We start from the raw sequence: 26,750 nt of genomic DNA on the forward strand, positions 1-26,750 counted from the left end.
TAGCCCTGAGTTCAGAGGTGTGTGTTTGTGGTGTGTGTGTGTGTATGTTTGTTTGTATGTGCGTGCACACATGGGGGTACACATGAATGTGTACCTGTGTTAATCTGTTACTGGTTTAGTAGCCCAAACAACTCTGGTATTTAGCCTCTCAGTATAAGAACGTTCTGTCTTCATATTCCTTTCTCTTCCCACCATAGTTACTAGGATTATCTCCTTCCAGTCACTACATCAAAAATATCAAATGGGAAGAGGAAACTAGTGCTGCTGTTGTACTCTAATAATAATATGTAAACCACAATGGGCAACGTATTTTAATGAGATTATTAGAAAACTACTAATCTATGTCAATTTTCAGTATCTTTTCACAATAGTTTATTATGTTAATAGTTTATTATGTTTAAATAGTTTTGAATTTTTCAAAAATTGGATTTTTAGGTTGAAATTGATTTTCTGGTTTAGGGTTTACATTAATAATACACATTAGGCCTATTTTGGGTATTATACTTATGAAGAATCTATGCTTTGGCTTTGTTTTTCAGAAGTATAATTTAATTGGACATTCTTAGCCACAAAGCGCACATGGAGCTCTCCCTTTCTTATCCTCCTTGGTAGCCACTAACTCAGTAGCTCCTTTGATAAGGCAGACAGGTAATGTCCCTGCTGCTGCCCCTGCAACTGGATAAAAAGTTGCTGCCAAGAGATGGCTGAGGTGACTTGTCCCCTGTTTGCATTTTATACAGTTTAATTTTAAAGATCTGATAATATCTGTAATTTAGATAACATTGGTTTTCAAGTTTGGCTATATGTTGGAATCACCTGGGAAACTTTTTTTAATGCTGATTTAATTGGTATGGGGTCAGCCTCAGTGTTAGGATGTTTAAATGATTCTAATATTATGTGACTTTTAATATGCAGCAGAGTTTGAGTTTTGGGGTGTTGTAACATGGTCAACGTTTCAACTCCCGTTTTACCCCTTTGGCATGGCTCCCTCCCAACCTGTGTGAGACTCTGGGAAGGAGACTGGGAGTTTGCTTTGCTTTTTACTTCTTAGAAAATGTGTGCCTAGCTGTAACAGTCAGTGGCCTTAGCACCCTCTAGGGATAAAAAGGTATAATTACCCCACTTTTAAAAGCTCAGCATTTGAGCAATGGCCTGACAAGACTCAGTTCTCAGCTCTGTGATCACAACTAAGTAACTGCCTGTAAAGTGAAACCAGATGATATTACAGGGGCAAAAAAAATAATTTAAAAGCCTTAGATGGTTCAGTATCACACATTTATTGTATCTCTGTACACATTTTGTTATTTTCATGGTCAATTTTGATATCAAGATGATTTTCTTATGGAAGAAACATTGTACTTAGTTGATTCATAATTTTAAAAGCATGCTGGAGCTTATGTCTACTTTTCTCTTTGAACTGTTAAATTTGCTCAGTATCACAATGGGAACATGCTTTCTGAAAAAGATAAATGAACAATTTTTCAAAGGACAAGCCATAAAATTATCACAAGAGTATAGGCACTTTACATGTCATTATGGCATATTTTGTTCCTAATCTTCCTTAACTCATTATCATACTACTAGGGGCCCAGTGCATGAATTCGTGCACCTTAACACATTTCGTACCGCTCAGGAGTTTTCTTGTGTTTCGCGCACCATCTGTTAAGGACCGCTCACAAGAGTTCTCGTTTTTCACGCCCATGGAAAAAGGAGCGAATCTAGATACTTACGTAAATTTTGTTTGGTCCCTCTTCATAGAGGAAAATGTTTTACGCAGTACCATACGTTAAAAAAGTACTAGGAACTTTAATTGTTTAATTGTTTTTGTAAATAAAAATGTTATAATTATTGAAAAACAACACCTAAAGTGCATTATGATGATTTAAATAACGTGCAGCTTGCCCAAAAACGTGCGGTCCCTAGAGCTTTCTATGTGGTACGCAATGTGTTAAAAGGAACTGTGGGCCACGAGGCTGTAGTGGGCACAGGGGCAGGTCTTGCCCCATCATCCGGGCCCCTGCCCAGCCCCTCCCGTCACAGTCCCCAGACCCCTGTCTGCTGGCAGCCCCTCTCCTGCCGCCGCTGCTCCCACGTTCTGACGGTACAGGCCCCGCTCGCTCCCACTGACAGCGCAGAGCGATTGGGGCCTGCGCCAGCAACAGGTGCAAGTGGTGGTGCTGGCTGTGGGTACGAGTGGGGCCGGTGCTGGCAGTGGGTCTGAGTGGCGGCGGCTGCTGGCCCTGATTGCCCCTCAGGAGTGGGGGAAGTGGAGAAGCCCGGAGGGGCGATCGGGGCCGGCAGCCACTGCTTGCACCCGCTGACGGTGCTGAGCGATCGGGGTGCCAGCAGTGGGTGCAAGTGGGGCCATCTCCGGCAGCAGGTGTGTCGTGTGGGACCGTGGTGCGTGGGAGCCAAGAATTTTCAGTAACCAACAGAGGCTCACCCCAAAGACAGCGCCTGGCGCCCCACCTTGTTCTGGTGCGCAAGCTCACCTGCTCCACCATCTGCCTGCTGCTGATGCCCGCCATGTTCCGCGCACGCCCCCTGGTGGTCGGTGCATGTCATAGCAACTGGTTGTTTGGTTGTTCAGTTCTGTCTTTTGGTCTATTTGTATATTAGGGTTTATATATAGAGATGTTAGGAGATTGTTCATGTCTTTCATCTCTACCTTTTCCCATAGCCAGTTTGTATCTTTTTATAACCCTTGAAGCCTTTTATTAAAAAATTGTTTACAACCTCTATCCAGATTTTTTGGGGTCCTCAAACACTCAGCTACCCTCCCCTACTCTTGGAAGCTCTATCTCCTTTCTCAGTTCCTTCCTTTCCACTTACCCACCTTGCAAATTTGATTGATCACATGAATGGCTCTCTAGTACCTCATCTCACTGAATTCTTTGTCCTTCTGGAAAAATCCATATTTGGCACTCTTTCTACATTCCTTCATCCAGGTTGCCAAACTTTGTTAGAATAAATAACACTGCTCTGCACACTGGAGCCACCAAAAATTCGTGGCTCTCCACACTTACAGATCCCTGGTTGCTGTTCCTTAGTGTTTTTGTCATTCAAATTGCTCAGCTCTTCCATTCCCACTGTAACTTTGCCTACTTCTTATCAGCCTCTGAGACCTCTTACACAAAAACTAAACTCCTTTCTCTTTGTGGACAACCATGCCTCTTATCTCAGTAAAATTTGGATAATTGGATCTGAGCTCCCTCAAACTCATCTTTTTCATCAGCAGACTTTGCAGCTGACCTACCTCCCTCCTTTTGTTTTCTCAGACCTCAAAGAATCGCCCTGTGTATCTCCCTGTTCAGAACCAACCCTCTCTCTTTTACAGTTTATTAGGATCTGGCTGCTGTCTTCCACTGTCTCCAGAACCTTGCCCCTTTTATCTTCCACTCTTTCTTGTATCTTTTCTCTCTTTTCATTTTATTTTTTAAAATATTTTAAAATATGTTTTTTATTGATTTCAGAGAGAGGAAGGGAGAGGGGGAGAGAGAGAGATTGAAACATCAATGATGAGAGAGAATCATTGATCGGCTGCCTCCTGCACCTCCTACTGGGGATCGAGCCCACAACCCGAGCATGTGCCCTTCATTCCCTTGTCTTATTTGCTGTTACAGCTTATTATGACACTAGTAGCCCGGTGCACAAAATTTGTGCACATTGAAAGGGAATTCATTAGAGGAATGTAATTTGGATTCACTGCCTAATATCAATAATATGTGAGCATGAGGCAGTCCGCGTTTCTGAAATTCAATGACATGAATTTTAGCTGTTACTTTGCCAAATAAATGGAATTTACAGATATCATTTAAAAGAGCATTCAGCTTAATATTAAAAACTCTGGCTACCAAGTCAGGTCTGTTTTCAACTTTTTGCCAACGTTGTAAATTGTTTGCAATATCTGCCCATTTGGGGTTCCATGTCATGGTTATGAATAAATCGGGCTTGCCATTCTTTGTTACAATTGCCATAGCATCCTGATATCACTGCTGGATATTTCTGGGACTACCCTCAGAAGATGATGGAAGTATCATCATCTTGCCAATTGGCACATTGTCATTTTCAGATCTAGATTTGAGATAATCCATCAAACCACTATATTTTTCAACTCTCAACTTAGATTGGTTTGCTTTGATGAAATTAATCCGATTGGCCTCCATTTTTTAATATGCATCCACAATAAACTGTTGAGTTAATTTTCCTGCATTTAAAATAGGATTGAACGTGTCCCTCAGAGAGATGAAATCCATAATACTGCATTTGTGTGACTCATGTCCTTACATTTTGTCTAGTATTATTGTCGATTACACTGTTGTCTCTGAGTCTTAATGCAATATCTGTTCCCCAGCCTTTTTCACCATGTGGAAAAAGAATAGGATATGTCATTGCATCTAATGTAGGAAACAGGATATTGATTTGTTTCATTTCAGTGGCATTTGGATTATTGGGATCTGGTTTACAATGAATGAGCAAGTCCCTTTCAAAAGGAGGTTCTCCATTTTTGTTTATGAATATGACAGCAACCTCGGTTACACGGGGAGAATTATATCTACCTGGGTCACTGTTACGCTCCTATTTAATCGCCATTGTTACTTCTGTGGGAGCAATACCTTTTGCTGCTGCTTCAGATTGGGCTTCCTTTTCTACCTCATGTAGCATTTTGTACGATTTTGTTAATTCACTTATTTCATGCATGAGGTTGTTGATGTTGATCATGAGCCTTTCTTAGCAGCCCTGCTTTTCTGGCATCGCTAATCTTTTACTTGTAGCTTTGGCTGTATCCAAAATATAGAGTTGAGCAAATTTCTGAGAAACACCATCCGAAGGATGTAAAGTTCCAGTACAGTGATAAACTTGTCCATGTATTCTAAAACAGTATGGCCCATATCCTGATGGTGATGCAATATTTGCACCCATGGAAGCAAAAGCAAAGGAACTATTTATGGAACGAATATTTTCCATGAAATTTTTACTGTCAGAATCTTCGTTTGTCATTAATCTTTTTAAATATGCCGGGTAATCTGGAAAATGTGTATCATTTGGACAGACTTTCCCTTTGCTACAACATCGAGTAAATTTCCCATCGGATGGTTTTTCATCAGAGAAATTTAGTGATAGGCAAAATTCACATTGAACAGTCATTCCACCACAACTATGTTCGAGGATTGCATCGTCATGTACTCCATTTTTGCTGAGAAGGCAGTTCCTACTGGTATTGGTAGTACTTGTTGATGACTGTTCTCTAGACATATTCTGTTGTCGCCACCGCCTTCTCTCAACTTCAAAGGCACGTTGGTCTTTAGACATTTTCTGTCGATAACGCCAGTGTTTTTCAGCATCAGAGTGATGTTTTTCCAGTAGCTGGTGTTCAGATACATCCTGTCACAAGCGCCACCTTCTTTCAAAATCAGATGCATGCTGCTCTGAAGACACTTTCTTTCGATAACACCCTTTCGGCTGCAGAGCTACATTGTATCAACAGCTGTTCTTTAGACATAGTCCCACCTCTCTACTGTCATGGTCTGAGATGCAGGTGAATGAGAGTCCTGGCTATCAGGCTGCTGAGAGCTGTCTGATCAATGGCTGATTCTGGCTGATTCTGTGTGGGTGGGACTTCCTCCTCCCTGCTATCAGTTGTTTCCACAGCTGTGATGAGGAAGCTGGGGTGACAGAGGGAGCTGCGCCCTCCAATCTGCCCTCTCTCTCGCTCTGCTCTATGTCCAGCAGTCTCCTGCTCTGCCAAGTCCTCCAAACATCCTGCTCTCCACCGGCAAGGTCCCAGGAGCCTGTGGGCGTGGCGAGGCGCGGGTGGCCTCAGCTCCCAGACTGGCGAATGTCCTGGGAGCCCATGGGCGTGGCTAGGCCCGGGTGGCCTCAGCTCCCAGACTGGCAAAAGTCCTGGGAGCCCACGGGCATGGCTATGGCCTTGACTCCCGAGGCCAGTGAAGGTACTGGGAGCCCGTGGGCGTGGCTTGGCACAGCAGGCCTCACCTCCCGTGCCGGCAATGGTCCCAGGAGCCCGCGGCTGTGGCTGCCGTCACCTCCTGGGACGCCTGACACCTGCGTAAGCAAATCAACCGCCATCTTTTCGGGCTAATTTGCATGGTCACTCTGATTGGCTGGTGGGCATGGCTTGTGGGTATGGCTTGAATGTAGCGGAGGGATGGCTAATTTGCATGTTTCTCTTTTACTATATAGTATGCTTCCTGCTATTGAAATACCTTTGCATATTCAATTTACACCCTACTTGGCCATGACCTTTTTTATCTTTGAATATAGTTCTTGATAAAGATTGTTACATCCTTATTCATGAATGAGACTTGTCTATAGTGTTGGTTTTTCTGACTCTTTGTTCACATTTTGGTATCAGGTTATCCCAGCTTTATGAAATTATTTAGAACTCCTTTTCTGTTATTTTGTGTTCAGTTTAGGAAATACCTTAGTCTTCAGAATTGGAAAGAATTTGATAATAAAACCTTCTAGCCTAGCACCCTTACAAAAGGTCATTCTTTGTTACTCTGGTAAATTTCTCAGTTTCATCCATTATTCTTATCCTAGTTGAGTTCTTTTCTTCCTGGGTCAAGTTGAGTAATTTTACATTTTTCTAGAATGTTTACAAGTTAGTCACAGTTTTTAAATTCATTAATATAGAGTTGAGTCTGATTTTTTTCACTTACTTGAAGCAATATTTTTCACTTTGAAATATTACGAGGCTAGATTATCATTTTTGACATTATTGTAGAGTATCATCTTTCTCAATGAAGTAGGTCTAGAGCAGCGGTTCTCAACCTGTGGGTCGCGACCCCTTTGGCGGTCGAACAACCCTTTCACAGGGGTTACCTAAGACCATCCTGCATATCAGATATTTACATTACGATTCATAACAGTAGCAGCATTACAGTTATGAAATAGCAACAAAAATAATTTTATGGTTGGGTCACAACATGAGGAACTGTATTTAAAGGGCCAGAAGTTTGAGAACCACTGGTCTAGAGGGATGTGTAAGATGTGTAACTTTTAGGTTCAAATGTGTTTCTTATATTGGTAGATTTATATAGCTGATTTAGTATTGAACACTAGGATAATCTTCATTTAGAAGAGTATCTATAAAGGTTATGGGTATTGGATGCCTTTTTAACATTACGCCATTGCCATATATTTAGCCTTAGTAAAATAGCTCCCGCAGTTAACAGTGAGTAAGGAGCTTGTAGCGATGTGTAATGAGGGGACGTAGGAGTTAGACTTATTCAGTAGTAAAAATAGTACAGTCACATATGGTGATTTTTTTTAATTCAGATGGCATCTCTTTCAATAAATAAAAGGCCTTTTACAGTTTATTAGGATCTACTTCATAGAATTTTCTGGTTAGCATTTCCACTTTGTGTTTTCAAGGCTGTGATGAGAGGCAGTGTTAGAACAGAGGTGATGGGTGTCTATCAGAATAGCAAGAAGAAAGGATGAGATGATAGAATCAAGGTAGAAATTATTTATTTCATTTATAAAAAAAATTTCCTATTACAATTGAAATTCAATATTATATTAGTTTCAGGTGTACAACATAGTGATTAGATACTTATATATTTTATGAAGTGATCAACCTGGTAAGTCTAATACCCATCTGACATCATACAAATTAATTACAATATTATTGACTGTATTCCCTATGCTGTAATTTACATCACTGGTACTAATTTTATAACTTTCAGTTTGTACTTCTAAATCACTTTCAAGATAGAAATAGCGTAAGTTGATAGATTGAATGAAGTAATGTCTATTCAAGTGCTTTCCGTGTTCCCAAACATAAAAATCATTTATAATGTTGAAGAGATTGCAGTGCTAGGCTCTTAAGTGAAACCAGCCAATGCTGATTTTCAAGACTGTATAGGTATTCCTTTTTGTCTTTTTCAGAAAGTACCAGTGTTTCTCTCTGTCACTTGACAGGTATTGTCAGCATTTATACCATCAGTAAATTATTCAGGTCCATCTTATGTCATTATTACTTACTGGTGATCATGAGATAGGCAACTATAGAGAAATGGAATTCTAGATGCAAGATTTGGTGGTGATAGAGAAGGGAAGGACAGGCTCTGAACGAGGGTATTAGAGAAGATGTCCTAAAAGGGACGACACCTTGAAGGGGGGAGTCGGGATTGGGGGTGTGCAGAGAGCTTGTGGGATCACAGAGAACTTTGATGCCACATGGGAATTCGGGCTCTGTATTTATGATCGAATTGATATTCAAATGACTGTTTGAAGGATATAATAATCTGTAAGCCCCTCCAGGAGAGCCATTCTGTGTTCTTACTATCTCTAGTTCTTTCTATTGTACCTGACACAGGGTAGACACTTAATATAATAAAAACACACAGCTTTTGTGTTTTTATCCTAACAGGTTAGTGGGTTGGTCCCCAAAGCTGTAATGTCCTGGATCCCAAGTCTCTCACGGAGTGGTGTTTAGGCATCTGAGATGGTGAGGGAGGCATTTCACCATAGGATGAAAGTGCTTGGAGAGCATGTGCTTACTGCCCATTTGAAGATTGCTTTATTAAATAATTTTTTATAGAGTATTTGGTCGTCTTCCCTGAACCCTAATAGACAGGTATTTCTTAAGAGTTCATTACAGTAAGAATGCATTGATTACTTTACTATCAGGTTTACCAGCAAGGTATGAGTGTCCATTTTGCATGTATATGTATTTATAAGCAACAGCAACAGAGAAACTATTTATTTGTAAATGTATAGTTCTCTGTGAAATTGTTACCTGAGAGAACAGTGCCATTGGGGAGGGCATGATGGAAGATGTTTCAGAACCTGAGATACCATCCCAAACAACGTGCCACCCCAAACCCCCATTCAAGGCTTATAATGAGATATATTATTGCTGGAAAGTGTTATCTTTGTTTGGTAAAGGGAACAGGGTTAAAAAGAAATGTTGATAACTGTTTCTTATATCAGTGAATTTCAAGCTGCAGGTTTACCATGCAGCAGTGGATTGTGAAATCAGTGTAGTGGGCAGGATGGCATTTTTCATTTTTAATAAGAAAGGACAGAAAGTAGAGTGTGGGTGAGTTTGTTTCTGATTTATGTGTAGGCATATATATATGCATGTGTAATTGGCTGAAATGTAAAATGTATTTCTTGCTTTGGGTCATAGTGAAAAAATGATAAATATTGCTTTTAAATATGAGTAAATTGCTTGTATAAACCAATTAGGAGCATCTAATAAATGACTATTTTCCCTGTAGTTTTGAGTGTGTCTTCAAAACATTATATTTTACCAGGAGAATCATAAAATAAAGGTTAAGTATACACAGGACTTTTTATAAAAATTGAAGCAAAAGCTTTTAATAGTAGCTGTTTGCAAGCTTGCTAATTGAAGATTGTGTTACCTATTGAACTGGCGCTCTAGGTGTGAGAGCATTGAAATGGATGCTTATAGCTAACATAATAACCCGAATCTACTGATTTGCTAGTATACACTACTATTATCAAGAGAACAAGGCAACTTATTGAAAAATTTAAAAACAGAGACTAGAATTTAGTGACCAAATGTAAGTCGAAGTCATTTTTGTAAGAATTTGTTATATTAAAATACAAATGGAAGGTGGCCAAGCCTCAATATACTAAACAAATAGCAGCTATTCTTTAAATACATGTTGTTGTAGATTTTTGTTGCTTTGAGTCATAATTGATTCTGTTAATAAAATGTTTTATTATATAATGCCAGTTTATGTTTGCATAAACTCTTGAACACAGTTATTACTACTATGACTATATGTAATATATACATACATATTATTTATGGTTCTAAGTTTGGACAAACTGCTGGCATAGAAATAACAGTGTTTTTCCCTTTTGTTTTTCAAGGGCTATGTATTTAAGTTTTGCGATGTGTTTATTTACATATTGAAAGTCTACAATGTACTTAGTGTATTGTATTTTTAAAAACTGGGCCTTATGCTTTTGTTACTTATATTAGTATAGATTTCATCCATGCATTTGGTATTATTCTCTTTGAAGTAACATTGCTATTGAATGTAGGATCCACTTTCTACATTTAATAAGTTCTTTTAGTGCTGTTTTTAATTTCACTCATCTTTTTTTTTTAATTTTTTTTTTTATTTATTGCTTAAAGTATTACAAAGGGTATTACATATGTGTCCATTTTATCCCCCCGCCCTAGACAGTCCCCTAGCCTCCCCTATCCCCCAATGTCTTATGTCCATCACTCATCATTTGATGAGAAATAAATGAAGTGTATAAATAAGAAAATTTATATTATTTCAAAAGGTTGTCTCTATAAATCTTATTCTGGATCTGATAATTAGCAGGAAGCATGTAGACACTGCTGTGGGGAATGCATTTGTCAGGATGAAAATGTAGTTGTTTTTGATCATTGCTGTTATGTAGTGTCTAATATTTCAAACTAGCTTGTTTCCTTTATTCTGCTGCTCCACCTCTGCCTTGATGTGGCACACTGGATGGAGAAATATGCGACTTAAAGAAGTTTGAAGTAAATCAAAGGTTTTCTGAATTTCTGGCCTTTTCAGCAAGACTGATGGGGGAAGAGGCAGGTAGTCCAAAGTTGAAAGGGCCTGTGGTGGGATCTGTGTCTTTTATTTATTTGGAAGGATGTCATTTTGTAGGTAACATCTTCTGTGGCCGGTAGTGGTAGGTTTATCATCGGAGATCATTTGAGGGCTGATTGTATATGCCAGAAGGCATAAATGGCTGAAGTATCAGTATTTTGAAAGCATTTAAACTGTACTTTCATGGACTATCTAAAATACTGTATAATTATTGGTATTGTATTTAATTCAGTACAAAATAGTATCTTGGGAATTTTATAACTTTTACCATTATAATTAGTACATAAACCCCTGTATTGAAAACTTGGTGCTGGTTACTGTCATAATCATCAAATATGTATATATTTATAAAATTAAAATTAATTGTTGCCAAAATAGAACATGCACTAATTTACAAAGTCCAGTTGTGCCAAGCCTTAGATGGAAGAACTGCAGGCCCTCAGTTGCCACCCTCTCCCGTTCCTTCCTTAAGCAGCCCTCCCAAGTCTTCGTTAATGAATGCTCCTGGGTTACACCTAATCTTTCAAACTTTGTGCACATGTAACAGTTCTTTAATCATTAGTTATTGTTTTTTTAAAACACCAGTAAACATTTATTTTCTGTTTCTATAGAACAGGACTTCAGAAGTGGCAGAAACAGGAGGTTTTGGCTTGGAATTTCTCATGAATGCAGTCATTAGTTTTTTTATAGTATCTCTTTAATGCACTATTCTAACCACACAATTCATAGATAAATCTATCCTGTTATCAGGAGTTGGCAAAAGTGATGGGTGTTGTGTGTTATTTAGCTCATTTCCTTTACTTTTCTTTCTTCTATGTTCGACTTAGGTCTTAGGCCAAATGCGGATTTTGCTTAGACTTTTCTAAGCTAATAGACATTTGTTATATCTGCTAAAAGTCTCTGGGCATTTACACATCTTCATCAGGAAAGTATTATTTTGTTACTTTTATTAAGCAACTACACATTTTTAACTGTATTTCAGTATTTTAAATGCACTAAGTATATCATGGAAACAATTAATTTGAAATGGTCTTTGTGACTAATTTAAGACAATTAAATTATAAGTATAATTTTAAAAGAAAATATGTCATTACTTTACCAGTTTATGCATATTTGTTTCATAAATAATCCATTTAACAAATACTTATTCCTGTGTGTTAGGAACTGTTTATAAGAAGTATGTTTATTTTACTGAATTCTTATTTGTATATGATAAATTTGCTTATAAAATTTTCTTTGTTTTTCTTAGACAAAATTGAAGAAGCACAAAAAGAACTTAATGGGGCGGAAGTATCAAAAAAAGGTAAATTAAAATCAACCCCAGTATAAACTTTATTCTTGCAGAGATTATTATATAGACACCTTATAATTGCTGCCTTGCTAAATCAATTGGTGTAAACATATCACACAATTAAAAATCACTTTAAAAGAATTGATAACTAGCTCAGCCAGCTTGGCTCAGTGGTTGAGCATTGATCTGTGAGCCAGAAGGTCACGGTTCAATTCCCGGTCAGGGCACATGCCCAGGTTGCTGGCTCCATTCCCAGTGTGGGGCATGTCGGAGGCAGCCAGTTGATGATTCTTTCTCATCATTGATGTTTCTGTTTCTCTTTCCCTCGTCCTTCCTTTCTGAAATCAATAAAATATATTTTAAAGAAAAGAATTGATACCTAAAAGTATGTGGACTTTGCTTTATGAAATGTTTTGGCCACATAGCATATTCTACAATCGTTCTTACACATTAATGTGTTGCTGATAGGAGTGCGATTATTGCAGGAGTGAAAGTGCCGGTAGGAGTGAAGATTGTTGCAGCTCTTTTGAAGGTCTGTTTGTGAGATTGTCCCATAGCAATAATAGAACCAGTATAATGAATGCTGATGACTGCATTCATGCGTGTGTATGATTTGTGTGTGTGTGTGTGTACTGTATGCTCATGTAATACAGTATTTTTTGAAATGACCAAGACCTAAGACAACTATAATAACCTAAATGCTGGTCAGTGTAGGAGTAATTGAATACATTATAGTAAATTTATATGTTTGGTTGTTATACCGCTTTTTTAAAATGTTAATTATTTCAGTTGTCTGTGAAAATTTGTTGCTAAATGAGAATGAAATTGCAATAGAGCATGCAAAATATGATACAATCTTTTTGTTTGATCCAAAGCATACAAAAGCACGTGCACGTGCGTGTGTGCCCCCCCCACCCCACACCCTTATATAGGATTTGATCAAGTTTGAAAAGATTTATATACAGATATATCTGTACAATGATAAAATTTTATTTTTATGTCTTTGTGTCCTTTTGCTAATTACAGTGGGTATAATTTTGTATAAAAAATAAGTTTTAAAATCAAAAATTGGTTTTCCTCATAGAAAGCATATATATTATTTGTCCAAGTAATATGAAAAAAATTCAATGTACAACAGTTTGTGGGGAGGGAAGACAATAAGGTGGATAGTTCCAACAGTATCTGTTAATGAGTAAAATTGATTAAAAGGATAGAAAGTTTTTTTTATAGTATTTATATTTCATGATTTATTATTACTTTGTCCCTGTTAAATCTTCTAATTAGAGTGGTATATTTTGACAGAGTGAGTGGATTAACCATGTAGGATTTCAGTTGAAAGTCTTTTTAAAAAAAAATCTTTTAAATCTGGTTAGGTTCCTAACTAGGTATTTTAGTGGGATAATCTCTGCCTGTCCAGGTTCTCCATCCCCTGGACCAGGCTGTGAAATCCCCAAGATTATTTGGTGTTGGTATGAATAGTTATGCTGTGATGTGCAGCAGCCTTAAAGAAGCGTGCTCCTCCTCCTTTTTCGTCTGCCCCCACCTCCTCCTCCCATGGAATCTATGAAAGGTCCATATCAAATATGACCTTTAATGACATCCTTGAGGAAAAGCAAGTCTAGAAAGAGCAGAGAAGTCACCATAGCTATGCTGTCCCTTTGAACAGCTGACTATAGATTCCTTCCCCACATTGCTGTAGGCAGAAAGCATGTAAGATACTTAGGCTATGATAGATCTTAAACTTCCCTTTTCAGAGTTAGCCTTTTTCACACTTAGTAATGACTTAGAGCTGCTTCAAGTAGCAAAATAAATGTGTGCTTGTCTTCTTTTTCCTTCTTTCTTACTCCTGTGACAGTTTTAAGAACAGTGAACTAAATGCCTGGTGAGAAGGAGGAAATGGAACAAAGGTTCTAGAAAAAGAAAGTGGATAATGAGGTTTAGAATAATCTAGTGAGCTCCATTTGGCAGGCTATACTTACTTAAGACCTAGGATGAATACCAAATGAGCATTATTCTGTGCAATTCACTGCTTAGAATTACTATTTGGCTTTCATTTTTACATACACAGTCTGGGCGAATTAAAAATAAAGTAGTTTTTCTCTCAAATAATTAAGGAGTTGGTGTTAAGGTGTTGTCTTTAACACCACGGGATAAAAATCTTTTCATAACATAGATGTTGAGATTTCTCAAATCTTTGCTTGCTAAGCTGTTTTATTAAAGGAAGTTTATTATTTCCTTTGAAGAATATACTTAAAAATTGAGTTATTTATTGTTATTGATTAAAATGACTCATCTAAGATATCACTTTTTCACTATTTTTTCAGTGCTTTTATTTCCTCTTCAAGTTTGACTTTTTTCTACATTTGGCTTTTTTTCTACAGTGCTCACAGAAGGTTCTAAGGCTTTGCATTGTTGATTCTGTGATCCCTAACTTATTTTAAGGTTCTTCCTCCACTCTTTTTTTTTTTTTTAAACCATTAGGACAAGTAGCTAATTTATCTTCAGAAGCAGTTAACATAATGGTAGGCTTTAAAAAGAAAACACAAACACTTGCTCATTGATAGATGATAATGGCTATCTTTCCTGTTCTCTAAAGTTTTAAGGAAAGATTAATCTGTGTAATATACTGTCATAGAAACTTACTTTTGCCCATTGCACACCAATAGAATGTAGAAGTGCACTAAATTGTGCTAATGTATTTTATTCTTTCTGTTTATGAATGAAAATCTAATTACTTTGATTTATTTTGATTTTAATCAATTTGGGGAAAAATACAGTATGCAGCATTCACACAGTTCTCCAAATTGTCAGTTACGTTATTTCTTACAGTGCTATTTACTTGTTCTTAATATCCAGTGTGTTTGACACTCTTTATAAAATTATTATGCAGCAGTTAAATAACATAGGAAGGCCCTGGGCAGGTAGCTTGGTTGGTTAGAACATTATCCAGATATACCTAGGTTGGGTGTTTAATCCCAGGTCAATCAATGAAAGCATAAATAAGTGGAATAAAAAATTGATGTTTCTCTCTCCCTTCCTCTCTCAAATCAGTAAATAAAAATAATAAATAAATAAGATAGTGAATGTCCCTGACGTGCTAATGGAGAAATATGTGTAAGATAAACTGGGAAGAAATATAGATCAGTTTATTAGGAGAATGTTTACGTGCTGTCTCTTGAATAAGCTTCAAAACGGTTTTAAAGTTTATCATACAGTATATGACATGTAAATTAATATATGTAAGATATGAAATTATAAAACATAAAAATAACATGGTAGTCTTTGATGCTAATACCCAATTTAAGAATTGGCATATTGCTAATACTGTTGCGTAAACCCTCATGCTAGTCTTTATTGCAGCCCATTGTCTGTTCTGTAGCGGTATTTACTGTCTTCAATTTAGAGTTCATCATTTTAGTGGTTCTTAAAGTTAATTATATGTTTTTGAACAGTTTACTTTTTAGTTTTGGCTGAGTTTGAGCTTGAAGAATAAAATTACATAATTGTAATTGCTTTTTTACTCAACATTTTTTCTAAGATTCATACATTTTGTTGGATGTAGCTATTTCTTTTCACTGCTGAATAATACTTCATTGAGTGCAATGATTTGTTCCTTCATACTGTTGTTGATGGATTTGAGTTACTTCTACCTTTTTGCTGTCACAAACACTGCAGGTATGAATATTCTCATATCTCAGTGCACACGTGTGGACTATTTAGGGAATGTCGGTAGTCAGCTTCATAAGGTGATGCTAAATTGTTTTCCAAAAAGTTGAGTCTAAGAATTCATTTTGTGCTATTCAGTACTTCGTATTGTCCATCTTTTTAGTTTTTTTCCAGTTGACTGAGTATAAAATATTATTTTGTTCTGCTCTTAATTTATTTTTTCTTGAATACTAATATTGTAATGTCAAGTATGTCTTCAATTGTACTCTTTGAAATGCTTGCTGGTATCTTTTATACATTTAAAACATCTTAATATATTTTAGATAACCCTTTATCCATTTTATGTGTTATAGTTTTTTGCTTGATTTTTCTCTTTCTTTAGAGTTCCTGTTAACAGAAGTTCTTGGTTTTTAATATTATCAACCTATCAATCTTTTTCTTTTACGATTAGTATTTTTGTTGGGAATTTTTGTGTGCTTATCTTAATGAATTCTTTATTACCACAAGGTCTTACATATATTTTTCTGTTTTCTTTTGTTTTTTCTTTTTTTCTGTTTTCTTTAAAAAATTTTTCACATTCAGATTAAAAATTCATCTGGAGTTGATTTTTTTAAAAGCCTGGTGTGAGTTAGGATTCCAATATCTACTTTTTTGCTTATGTGTTTAAATTTTAGAATCAGCTTTTAAAAAAACTTGTTGGAACTTTGCTTGAGATTACATTGAATTTGGGGCAAAATGACTGTCGTCACAATTTTCAGGCTTCCTATCCATAAAGATAGTAGGTAGTATATTTTTAATACTTATATTTTGTTAATGTCTTATGAATTTTCCTTATATTTCTTAGGACTTTATTTATTTGCTGGTTTTATTAATAGTGTATGTGGGGAGGAGGGAGGAGAAATCATTTTCCAGCTCTTGCTGGCAAATAGAAATGCAACATATTTTTATATATTCATCTTATGTCCAGCCCCCTGGCTAACCTCATTCATTCTGAAAATTTGTTCACAGATGCTTTACAATTTCTTCTAAACAGTCATATCAGCTAGGAGTAATGAAAGCTTTGTTTCTTCTTTTTTAAAATAATTGTTTCTTTTATTTTCCTTGTTTTTCTCAGTTGGCTCCTGTAGAGTGCCAAAAGAATGGTAGGCGTTCTTGACTTGTTCTTAATGTTAAAGGAAATTTTTCTAATTTCACCATTAAAATATTTGGTGTCTTTTTATGGGAGGGGAGTCAGTATTTTTGTTTGTTTGTTTTAATAGTTTAAGGAGGTTATCTTCTATTTTTGATGAGATGTAAAACATCGTAAGGGGCTCTTTTTTTAAATCAAATGCTTTTTCTTCATATGTAGAGATAATCTTATGGCCTTTATTCTTGTATTCTAATGTTTAAACCTTGCGTTTTTTAAATGAAATGAAACCAATTTGGTCTTGATGTTTAATCTTCTTAAACCTACTGCTAGATTTGTTAATATTCGTTGAATTCTGTATTCATGTTCAAGAGATACTGAACATGAGTCTCTTTACTTTCTTATAATTGTCCTTGTCTGGTTTGTGTTAAGGTTATCTGAGAACTGTAGCTGCCTGCTTCCCAAGAAAGCATTTGTTTAATATTGAAATGGTAGCTTTATAAGCATGTTTTAGAATATATTTTGACTTTTGAGAGGGGTTGAGGATAGATTTTTTTTTTTAAGTACAATGTCAGTGTATTTAATGATACGGAACTATTCAAACTTTATTTTTTCTCTTCAATCAGACAATAAATTATATATTTTTTATAATATTAAGTATTCATATTTAGTGACAATAAATCATTCATGGCATTCTCCTACTCTCGTTTATTTCTGTAGGATCTCTAGTTATGTCTCCATCTTTTCTTTGTTAGTATTATTCATTCGTGCCTTTTCTCTCTTGATTAGTTTTGTCAAGGGTTTGTCTGTTTCACCCCCTTTTTGTTATATCAACTTCTGACTTTCTTGATACTCTCTTGTATCGTCCTTTTCAGTTTTATCAAATTTTGCTCTTGCCCTAGCTGGTGTGGCACTCAGTTGGTTGCAACATCGACCCCTGCTAGAAAAGGTCTCAGGTCTGATTACTGGTCAGGGCACATACCCAGGTTTTGGGTTTGATCCCCTATCAGGCTCCTGCGGGAGGCAACCAATCATGTTTCACTCTCAGATCAATGTTTCTCTCTCTCTCCCTTCTTTTCTCTCTCTCTCTCTCTCTCTCTCTCTCTCTCTCTCAAATCAATTTTTTTTTAAAAAAAACACATATCCTTGGGTGAAGATTAAAAAATTTTTTTGGTCTTTATTATCTTTTGCCCTGTTTTTCTTTGGGTTTATTCTGTTATCAAATTTCTTAAGTTGGAAACTGGACTTATTCATTCTTTTTTTTTTGGCGGGGGGACTTATTCATTCTTAAACCTTTATTCTTTTCTATTGAAATCACTTAAAACTATTAATTTCCTTCTAACTATTGCTTTAGTTCTATTAGAGATCATTTCATACTGGCTACTTGCATTAATTTCTATGCTGGTTTCTTTTTGGACCTTCTTGGTTAAGTGTTTTTCCACATGGTTGGGGATTTTGTTTTTGTTAGTGATTATTTTTACTTAATTGCATTGTTATCTTTTTTTTAAAACCAGTTTTTATTTCTAAGTTAATGTTCTCTGTTTCTGAGTACTGTGTAAAAAATATATCTCAGGAAATGTTCTATGAAAGTGCTCCTATATTTTATTTAGAAATTTAGATTTCAGCATTTTTCAGCTAAATTCACTATTTTACAAAGATGCTGAAGTTCAAAGATGTTAAATAAATAACCTTTCCCCAGGGAGTGCAATCAGAAAGCGACATGAAGAGGTTTCAAGTCCAGGTAATTCCTGCTTTGAATTACCATGTATGTGACGACACTGTGATAGCAGTCACCTCCTCTAAAAATGTTGTCATCATTTAAGAAAAAATAGTATTCAGACAGTGGGTTTAGAAAAAGGTAGAGATTTTGGGTCAGGTTGCATTGGGATTTTTCACATTTTTCTGTCTCTAAGAGCAAAATCCTGAAAGCTGTACTGTAATATCAGTGGTTTCCTTTCAGCAACCATGTTATTACTCTGACATTATCTAGTCCAGGCACCAGAAAGTTTTTATTTAAAAGATAATTTGTGTTAATAATTTATTTTGCCATATATTTGAGAGTAATAGGTCCTCTATATAAATAGATTATATGTCTTAAGAAATATAGTTAGGAATATGTTCTGCTGAAATAACTCAGTGATATTCAGACTTGCCCCAAAGAATCAGATGACAAATAGGAGTTTTGTTAACACGGACATAATTTATGCCCTAGAATTATCCTCCTGTTAAGTGGGGAAGCTTGAGGGAGGTTAGGTTCCTAGTAAAACTACACAGTGATTCAGAAGTGAGAGTGACAGACTAATGGGGAGCAGAAAACTAGATCGTGAACTCCAATTAGTGTGTAAATAAGAAGCTGGAATTTCTTCACCTACTTGCCTAAAATAAATGTTTAAGCTCCTTATATCTGTTTGTGAGAGTGAAACACACTCCAATTTTCTTTTAAATTTCACACAGGATATTTTTTTTAAAAAGAAAGGTGATTTGGAATAATTAATGTTAATAAAGTTATGTTTTAATGCCAATGATACTCTCTTCCTTCATTCTGCTAAGAATACTTAAGAAAATACAAGAGCATGTTATTATAATTAGGGTTGATGAAGTCCTTCCTAAGACTAAATTTTAGGTAGCAAAATAGGAAAGTAGGACTGATTTCTATTAAACTAAAATGAATGCTTTTAATAGAATATAGGATAAAGTGTTTTAAAACAGTCTGGGAGAAAGTATATGCACTAAAACAAAACCTGGTTGGCTCAGTTAAAATGTGATAAACTTGGAAGGACATTAACAGTTTACAAAATGAAAGCTACATTGATACAGTCAACTGAAGGTTAGTGTAATATTTTAGTGATATGTCTGAACTTAGAGAATATTTTTAAAGGAATGCTGTTTTATTATTTTAGTACTAGAGGCCTGGTGCACGAATTCATGCACCAGTGGAGTCCCTTGGCCTGGTCTGCAGGATCACACCGAAATTGGCTCTCTGACATCCCCTGAGGGGTACAGGACTGCGAGAGAGTGCACGCTAGGCCAAGGGACCTCACCGGTGCACGATTGGGGCTGGGGAGGAACGTGGGAGGTTGGCCAGCCAGGGAGGGACTGCAGGAGGGCTCCAGGGTGTGTCCAGCCCATCTCGCTCAGTCCTAATCGGCCGGACCCCAGCAGCAAGCTAACCTACTGGTCGGAGCGTCTGCCCCTGATGGTCAGTGCATGTCATAGTGACTGGTTGACCGGTTGACTGCCCCCTGGTGGTCAGTACATGTCACAGCAAGTGGTTGAGTGGCCTTAGCATATCATTAGCATATTACACTTTGAAGGAAAGACAGGCAGATTACTATTTGTGCCTCTAGCTCCATTTTCCACTTCATTCTTGTGTGCTCCCTTCATCTATGTATTCAAACCACCTACCTACCAAATTCTCCCAGCTATCACCCTCTTACAATGTAGCTCCTGGTTTGTTACACCAAGTCTAAAAATGAATACATTATGACCCACCTATAACCCAGTCCTGGCAGGAACAGGAGAGGCAGGGCCAAATCATACAGGTTCATTTTAAGTTTATGCTCCAGTAGGGTCCATGTCACATATACTCACATTTATTTGGTCAAAGCAGAAAGGTCAAATACAAACTGAATAAAATAAAGCAGTATATTTGGTCTACTGGGAAGAATGGCAAAGGTGAGTAGGTGGAAGCAACAAATAATTTGAACAAATAATGCATTCTGACACAAACTGAGTGAGATCAGTCTACAAATAATATATTTCTGCTTATTTCTCTTCATTGCATTAAAAAATAAAATTCTAGGCCCTGTCTGGGCTCATTTGGTTCGAATGTTGTCTCAATATGCCAAGGTTGTGGGTTTGATCCCCAGTCAGGGCACATACAAGAATCAACCAATGAATGCATAAATAAGTGGAAAAACAAATCAATGTTTCTCTCTGTCTCTCTCTTCCTCTTTCTCTCTCTCTCTCTAAAAAAAAAAAAAAAAAAAAAAAAAAAAAAGAATAAAAAAATAAAATTCTAAACCTGTTTTCCAGTGGCCATTTTTTATGCCATCTTAGATAATAAAACTTTTTTAAGTTAATAGAGTACCTATCTGGGGTAACTGAAAATATAATGAGAACATCTGGCCCATTGTAAAAGTATGAAATTGAAGCCAGCTTTATAATTTTTATTATTTTTCTTTCATTGTATTAATTATATGTATTAAGAAATAAAAGACCAAGCTTAACATGGGATTAAGGGATAACGAAACATACATATGAAACAATAAGGAAACAAATAACAAACAACCTGGGACTGAGTACTTACTAATATCTATACTAATAAAAGTGTAATGTGCTAATTAGACCAGACATCTTCTGGACAACCTTCCAGACATCTTTCTGGACAAAGCCATGATGGTGGGGCTGAGGCAGAGGTGGTTAGGGGTGATAAGGCCAGCTGGGGAGAGCAGTTAGGGATCAGGCTGGCAGGGGAGAGCAGTTAGGGTGATCAGGCAAGAAGGGGAGAGGAGTTAGGGGTATCAGGCCGGCAGGGGAGAGCAGTTATGGGGATCAGGCAGGCAAGCAGGTGAGTGGTTAGGGGCCAGCAGTCCCAGATTGTGAGAGAGATTTCCATAGGGATCGGGCCTAAACCGGCAGTCGGACATCCTCCGAGGGGTCCAGGATTGGAGAGGGTGGAGGCCAGGCTGAGGGACGCCCTGCCATGTGCATGAATTTTATGCACTGGCCTCTAGTTATAATAATAAAAGCATGATATGCTAATTAGACTGGATGACCTTCCAGACAAAGCCAGGGCTGCGAGGGAAGCCTGGATCCTGGGGGCCTGCCTGTGGCCAGAGGAAATCCCGGGTCCTGGGTGCCAGAGGGAAGCTGGTGCTGGCAGCTGGGGGAAGGAAGGCGTACTCTTGCACAAATTTTGTGCACCGGGCCTCTAGTATACATATAATATATACTTGAGGCCCGGTGCATGAAAATTATGCACGGGTAGGGTCCCTACGCAGGCCGGTGATCAGGGCTGACTGGCACAGTGATTACCCCCCCCCCCACCCCCCCGCTCGCACCTGTCTTGGCCTGGTGCTGCCTGCTTGCCAGCCCCGCCCCTGCTGCGGCTGCCAATCGGGGCCTGCGTGCTGGGGGGAGCTCCTGCATTGAGCATCTGCCCCCTGGTGGTCAGTGCAAGTCATAGCAACCGGTCCTTCTGCTGATCGTTCCTCCATTCACTCTATTTGCATATTAGGGTTTTATATAGATAGACTAGAGGTCCGACGCACGAAATTTGTGCATGGGGGAGGGTCCCTCAGCCCTCCCTGCACCCTCTCCAATCCGGGACCCCTCGGGGGATGTCTGACTGCCTCTCACAATCCAGGACTGCTAACTCCTAACTGCTCGCCTGCCTTCCTGCCTGATCTCCCCTAACTGCTCCTCTACTGGCCTGATCGCCGCTAACCACCTCTGCCTCGCCCTGCACCTGGGACCCAGGATTTCCTCTTCCGGCTTGTCGCAGGCACCTAGGACCCGGGCCGGTTTCACCTGGGCTGACTGCAGCCACAGGGGACCATGCGCGGGCGGCTTTGCCCGGGCCGCAGATGCAGGTGCCTAGGACAGTGGGGCAGGTGGCTTGTCCCTCTCCCATGTCGTAGGTGCAGATGCAACCACTGGTGCCTGGGACCGCAGGTTGGGCAGCTTGTCCCTCTCTTGGGCCGTAGGCGCAGCCGCTGTTACCGGGGACTGTGAAGCATGCAGATTGTCCCTTTCCCAGGCTGCAGGCACAGGTGCAGCCGCTGGCGCCCAGGACTGCAGGGTGGGTGGCTTGTCCCTCTCCTGGGCTACAGCCCCAGCTGCTGACTCCCAGGACCATGGGGAGGCGGCTTGTCCCTCTCCCGGGCTGCAGCCCCAGCCGCTGGTGCCCATGACCGTGGGGCATGTGGCTTGTCCCTCTCCCAGACCGGGCCGTACGCGTAGGCACAGCTGCTAGCTCCCGGGACCACAGGGTGGGCGGCTTGTCCCTGTCTGGGGATGCAGCCCCAGCCGCTGGCGCCCGGTCCTGCAGGGTGGGCAACTTGTCCCTCTCCAGGGCCACAGCCTGGCTGGTCCCCATTCCTCTCTCTAGAGCTCATTTGTGCCTGGCTGGTCCCCATCCCTCTCTCCCCATGGTTGAGTGTCTGAGCAGTTACGGCATGATGGCGTGAGGATGTGACAACCATTTGTATATTAGCTCTTTATGGTATAGGATTATTGGAATGCTAACTAGTTAAGTGTACATTTTTGACAAGTCATTATTCCTGGGTTTATAAATTAATTACTGGGGAACAAATTAAAATACGCATGTTAATGGGTATTTATTTTAAATAAAATGTTTATAAATTCTTAATATTAAGTGTTCTAGAAAATTTGTCATGTTTTTCTTGTAAAGTTGTTACTTCAATCTTGTACTCAGTAAATTTTTATTATGCATTAGCCTTTTTTTTTTTTACCCCTGGCAAATAGATAGGAAGCAAAAGTCTAAATCCTAAAGGAACCCATAAGCTTTCACTCAGTTTTTTGCCCAAATTATCATAAAATCTGAATTGGTAGAATCAAAATTCATGAGGTTTTATGGAGACTGGCAGCAGTGCCTAACAAATTTCCCTAGGGAAAACAGCAACGGATTTTCTATTTTTCACTAAAGAAATTCATCTCCATATAATATTACTTGGAATTTCAAATTTAAATAGTCAGGTCTCGTGAAGCGTTCTGTTAGGGTGATAGACAATGCTTGTTGCTTGAGAAAATAATATTGTTTTAATTATTTGTACCATGTGTATGAGTTAAAGGTATCATATGTCAATCCTGTCAATATTTTAAGATTTAAAAATCCCAAGAGATCATTGCCTTTCACATAGACTGCGCCAGCTTTATGGAAGTTGATTGGTATAATTATAAATAAACAAAGCGTTTTCAGTGCATTAATGTAAAATACGTGTCTTTAAGTATTCTGTCCTCGTGGTATTTAAATGCAAAACCCTAATACTTTGCTTCCTACAAAATATGAGAAGTTAAAATTCTCAATATTTTCTAACAGTGTTACTGATAACTATCCATTGAGTAATAAGTTATTGAGTCAGAGACTTAAATAGCTACCAAGATTTTATTTTTATAGGATTTATAGAATGACTTGTCCTTTGTACTTTTATAGCACATTCCATTGAATTAAAAATGCTATTGATAGGAAGATGCGCAGTGATTTCATGCACCATTTAGAAAGGGAGAAAGCCACTGCCAGTTGTCATGACACAGTGCTCTCAAAATTGATTAAATGAGGCATCATGATTTCAGGGAGAATAAAATGTTCAAAACACATTTTTTGAGATTGTATAAAATATGTGTTTATATCTAGTGTTTCATTTTTGACAAGAGAGATGAAATGGTTTTTAGGTAATGATGTGTGGATTTGAGCTGCTTTGAGGACAATGTCCCTGAGGACTGTGAAAAACAAAGGAATGGATTTTGGGGATTCATAGAAGAATGATCATATAAAGAAAATAGGTTGTATACAGTTTATTCTCTTCACTTCTGAGGTAAATGACCTCATGCATATGCCTGGGCATTTTCTGTATAAATAAGTGACTTGAAGTACAAGGTCTTACCAGTTTCTTTGAGGTGCTTCTTAGAAGTTAGGCAAAAGTGCTTGTCCAAAGGGTAGATAAGAAGGTTAACATGGATGTTGTATTTACTTGCTCTTCTTCTCCTAATGGCATCTTTAAAAAGACATGTTATGTAAAGTAATAATTATAACCGTGTATGGTTGGACAATGTGGTATGTATAATACCACAAAAGAGGGAAAAGAGAATCGTGCTTTGTAGGTGTACCATTTTCGTGTTTCACTGGCATTAAGTTAGTATAAATTTGATGTAGATTCTGATGAGTTAAAATGTAAGGTAAGCCCAAGAGGAAATAACTAAAAATATTAGTGAAAAAAACCATTAAAGAAATTAAAATGTTATATTAGAAGATATTCATTTCATGTAAAATAAAGGAGACATGTAGGAACAAAAAGACATAAGATGTATCGAAAACAAAAAGTAATGACAGGTAAATTCAGCTATGTCAATAGTATTACATGTGAATGGATTAAATTCAGTCAAAAGGCAGAGCTTATCAGACTCTATTAAAAAAAACAACAACATCTGACTATATGCTGTCTACACTGAGACACACTTTAGATTTTAAGGTACTACTAGATTTGAAAGTAAAACGAAGGAAAAAGATATGTCATGCAAACAACGCTCATAAGAAAGCTGGAGTAGCTATGCTAATATTAGACAAAAGAGACTTTAAAATAAAAAATGATAGAGATAAACATTTTTCATTTTCAAATTAAATGAGTCAATTCCTCAGGAAGATATAACAGTTATAAACATATATCCACTTAACAACAGAACTCCAAAATATATGAAGCAAAAGTGATAGAAGTGAAGTTAGAAATATGGTAGACAATTCAGCAGTACAATTGGAGATTTCAGTACCTCACTTTCAATAATGGATGGAACTAGGCAGAAGATTAACAAAGAAATAAAAGACTTAACAAAATAAGACAACTAGACTTAACAGTCATCTATGGAACATTCCACCAGCAATAGCAGAATACGCAGTCTTCTCCAGTGAAGATGGACCATTCTCTAGGACAAGCCATATCTAGTCCATAAAACGACTTTCCAAAATTCAAGAGGACTGAAACAACACAAAGTTCTTTGTCCACTTTGTAACAAAGTTAGAAATCAGTAACAAAAATTGTACTTATGTGAGAAAGTTTTCTGGTCCTGTGTAATCCCCCAGAGGAGGAGGAAACTTAAGTATAATATTTTTATGTGCAAATGATTCAGATTTTCAAAACAAGTAGACTGTGAACATTGCTATGAAATTGATAAAAGGAATTCTACATTAGATTCTTTAAATATGAGGAAACAAAGATAAGGCCCAATGAAAATCCTTTCTTTGAAACAAAAGGAGAATGTTTTTCAGGACTCCAATTTCTACAAAAGGACAACAAGTTATTAGGAATCATTTTCTTAAGTAATCAAGAGAGAAAGGGATTTGAAGATAGTTAGAGAAATATATTTGGAATAACTGTCTTGTCCCCTTCTAAAAATATTTTTATTGAATTTATTGGGATGACATTGGTTAATAAAATTATATAGGTTTGAGGTGTACAATTCTATAACACATCATCTGTATATTGTATTGTGTGTTCACCATTCAAAGTGAAGTCTCCTTCCCATCTCCATTTATCCCCCTTTTACCCTCTTCTGCCAACCTCCATGCCCCTTTCCTCATGTAACCACCATACTGTTGTCCATCAGTTTTTGTTTTTGTTTTTGCTTAATTCCTTCACCTTTTCTACCCTTTCTTTTGAGTAAGGTAGATTCAGAACATTTTAGCAATTTGAACTTTCAGCATGAAAATATACTTGTAACTTGATGTCATCACTTTGTTATTTCTTAAGGATATACTTCTAAAAGAGATTGAGTATTTTGTTTTTTATGTTAATTTAATACTTTATTTTAATAGTGTTCAGTCTCTTTTAAAAAATTCTTTATATTGTAATACATAGAACGTATCAGAATAATGTTAGCTCTAATAAACTTATTAAAAAACACCAAATGTGTTTATGATTTGTTTTTATTAGAAGAGTATTAAAAATTTAGTTCCACTAAAGCTTGAATACAATTTATTCAGTTTTTAGTATTATAGGAAATAAATGCTGAAATACTGGTGTAGCCATTTTATTCCAGTGTTGCAAATATATTTAATTAAAATTTTCAAAGATTGCCCTGGTTTGTGTGGCTAAGTTGGTTGGTCATTGACCCATGCCTTGAAATATTGCTAGTTTGATACTCAGGAAGGGGACATGCCTGGGTTTCAGACTCCATCCCCTGTGGGAGTATGTGCAGGAGGCAGCCTATATATGTTCCACTCTCACTTGATGTTTCTTTATCTCTCTCCCTTTCTCTCTAAAAAGCAATAAAAATACTGGAGAAAAAAAAGTTTTTCAAAGATAAGTGTTACTTATTTTACTTAAAAATTTTTCAA

General features: G+C 37.4%; 1 protein-coding gene across 1 annotated transcript in view; it reads left to right on the forward strand.

Moving 5' to 3' along the window:
- The window catches only part of HIVEP1 (HIVEP zinc finger 1), a 173,275-nt gene that overhangs the window by 79,805 nt on the left and 66,720 nt on the right, over positions 1-26,750 (forward strand). Inside the window, exon 2 of the mRNA XM_081087288.1 lies at positions 11,845-11,898. Within this exon, the coding sequence (XP_080943414.1) occupies positions 11,845-11,898 (54 nt within the window). The remainder of the gene's footprint in view (positions 1-11,844; positions 11,899-26,750) is intronic.

The sequence above is a fragment of the Myotis nattereri genome (assembly GCF_964212035.1).
Source record: "Myotis nattereri genome assembly, chromosome: 3".
In the NCBI taxonomy this organism is placed as follows: domain Eukaryota; kingdom Metazoa; phylum Chordata; class Mammalia; order Chiroptera; family Vespertilionidae; genus Myotis; species Myotis nattereri.